General features: G+C 31.0%; 1 protein-coding gene across 1 annotated transcript; it reads right to left on the bottom strand.

Moving 5' to 3' along the window:
- Nucleotides 1–294: 294 nt before the first annotated feature.
- On the bottom strand, nucleotides 295–1,176 carry LOC131639256 (non-seed lectin-like). Its single transcript, XM_058909753.1, has one exon. It carries the CDS (start codon nucleotides 1,164–1,166, stop codon nucleotides 369–371), a length of 798 nt encoding a protein of 265 aa, XP_058765736.1. The 5' UTR covers nucleotides 1,167–1,176; the 3' UTR covers nucleotides 295–368.
- Nucleotides 1,177–2,780: the final 1,604 nt, after the last annotated feature.

Raw genomic sequence — 2,780 nt, 5'->3', positions numbered from 1 at the left:
ATCATATATGTGGCCACAGTTTCTGAGCTGTGACAATTTTAGCGTGGCCGTAGGCCAAATTTCTAGTAGTGTGAAAATTAATAATAAATATGTGGTAAATACTATTTATTTTATAATTTCAAGCTACTATTAGTTCGCATAGTTCAAGCATTGTATTTATTTAAAAAGAAATATATTAAGACAAACCAAAAATATAATTGAAATATAGCAAGAAAATTTAACTGAAACATAGTAGAAAAGCATGGTCTTTATTTTATAAGAAATTACACGTAGTTGCTAGTAAGCAGGGTCATTATTTAGAAATATTAGTTAATTATTACAAGCTGCTGGTAAGTAAGCATAGCCTGTACTGTAATAATATTATTCATTCATATGTCTGAGACACTGCTTATAGTTGTTTCCAAGTCTGATGCGAATGACCATGAATGAATGTTGTGTGCTACACCAGTTTTTGAAGTAGCAGAAAAACCAATCCTAACAATGTTGGGAAGCACAGTTTTCAAATCAACCGCTTGTGCAATGCTAGTGTATTCTCCATTCTCGTAAGTGACAAGAGCACTCAACTCGTTAGAAGGAGAGTCATATGTTATAGTTACTTTTGTCAATGAATCACTCACCCAATTCCATTTCTCAGTTTTGAGCGAAATTAAAGAGTTGACATCGATTCCAATATGTCTCATATAGGGATCAAAATAATTGGGATAAAGGTCAAACTCTAAACCAACAAATCGATTTATTGCATTTTTACCATCAACTACTCCTAGATATCTACTGTCTGAGTTATTGGGAATCACGGTGTCCAGGGGTGCAATGAAAAAGATCAGTCCATCAGTTGGACAAGGTTGTTCCTCCGGGGATTCTACAACGAACGAAAAGGAAGTGTTAAAGCTGGCAACTTGGCCAGTAGTATCGTTCCAAAGGGTCACAGGTGTTTTATATAAGGCACGTCCTGTGGTTGTAGCTGGAGGTGTTCTGTTGGTGAGTGCCACAAAACCACCGTCTACAAAATGGGCGTCCCCTTGAATGATTAATTCTGGATTACCATTGGTGAGTTTGTTGAAATTGAAGGAAAGTGGTTGAGCTGAGTTTATATTTGTGGCCAACAGGAAAAAGAAAACAAGAGAGAATAGTCTGTGAGTTGGAAGGTTTGTGAGATGAAAAGCCATGGTGAGTAGTGTGAAGTTATGAATGAAGATAATAGGAAGGTTTCTCACACATATATATAATGTCATGGTAGGTATTGTCAAGCCCGCCATCCATTATTATAATAAACATGAAAAATATTACTTGAATCATTTAACATGCTTTATATTTTTTGTGATGCGATTGGAACACAAATATATATTATGTTGTATAATTTTTGGTGCTACGATCAGCTCTCAGTTTATGCTCTAATATTTTTTATTTTATGCTCTAATTTGATCTCGTTTTTTGTGTGATTATTTCATTTTTCTTTTTTTGCACAGGCGGCAACCAAAATTATAAAATAACGCTTATTAACATACTAATGTTCTTACCTTATAGAAAAGGAATCGTGTTTGTTTTTTATTCACTTTATTAACATTTGTTCTAAAATTCAACTGATTCTTGATAACAACTTCAACATGTTATATAACATGTTATATTACTTACAATCCATCATAGAAATCTTTTTCAAACATCTTTAATTTTCACTGTATCATGACAAACGCTTTCATTATCAATGTTTGAATTTTACAATGTGGCGTACAAGATATATAGTGATGGTTTACACGCTCTTATTGGATGTAGAGGATTTCTCTTGAATTGATGTTTTGACAATATCTTGAGCGTTGTTACTTTTTAAATATAAAGCAATATTCGCTGTAGACAAAGTTGGGTTTCTTTTCCCCTAAGTTATTATGTAAAACCAAGGTGAAAGGTTATTTCTTTTTTTTCTTTTTTTTAAATAAAATAGAGACTTTTCCCCTCGATTTTTAAATCCACCGAGGTAATAAATTACTATTTTGCAGCAACAACAAAAAGGTGAATGATAAAAGATTAAAAGTAGTATGTATTGTTTCCTTTTTCAATTTTTTTTCATTCACCAATTTCTTTACGTGTTGAAATATTTAAACAAAAGGACTATATTCAAAATAAATACTACAAAAAACGCACTTGAGTTACCGGGTTTATTATTTTAATTTGAGGGGGTTTTTTTACCTCCGTAACTATTTTTGTGGGAGTTTTAAAAACTCCCGCTTGTACAATTACCAGAATCGTAATAAACTAGAGCGGTTATTTTGAGGAGGTTAATAACTCCTGCAAAATGTTATGAATATGGAAAAAATAACCATATTAATGAAACATTTATATAACAAGAATAGAATAATTATATTAATAAAGTATATTCACACGTAAGAATACGATATGATAAACAACATTGGATTACATACATATCAAAATACTCCATGTATAACAAAATAACCAACTATACTAAATTAAGAGAGATAAATACTAGTTTTCATCTTCAAGTATCCCTTACTAATTTTTAATTTTCACCTACAAGAAATTAAAAAGAGAAAATGAATAATGGCACAATTCACAATAGAACTGAAATTCGTGATACAATTATAGTTCAAAAGATAATGGTATACTAAAAGTTTTTAAACTAATAATAAAAACAACCATTTAACCAAATATATAATGTCATACAAACTAACATGAGTAATATGCTTAAAAAAAACCTTATTTACTTCTTAGAATAACTACTTTATAAGGGTTTAGCTTCTTCACGGTGCTCCACTGGAAGTTACAACAAA

Source organism: Vicia villosa, unplaced genomic scaffold (genome assembly GCF_029867415.1).
Source record: "Vicia villosa cultivar HV-30 ecotype Madison, WI unplaced genomic scaffold, Vvil1.0 ctg.002570F_1_1, whole genome shotgun sequence".
In the NCBI taxonomy this organism is placed as follows: domain Eukaryota; kingdom Viridiplantae; phylum Streptophyta; class Magnoliopsida; order Fabales; family Fabaceae; genus Vicia; species Vicia villosa.
This window is presented reverse-complemented; position numbering and strand designations above follow the sequence as displayed.

What these genes read in the sequence shown, in the direction of transcription:
- LOC131639256 (XM_058909753.1), bottom strand. Translation starts at nt 1,166, where the DNA reads ATGGCTTTTCATCTCACAAACCTTCCAACTCACAGACTATTCTCTCTT.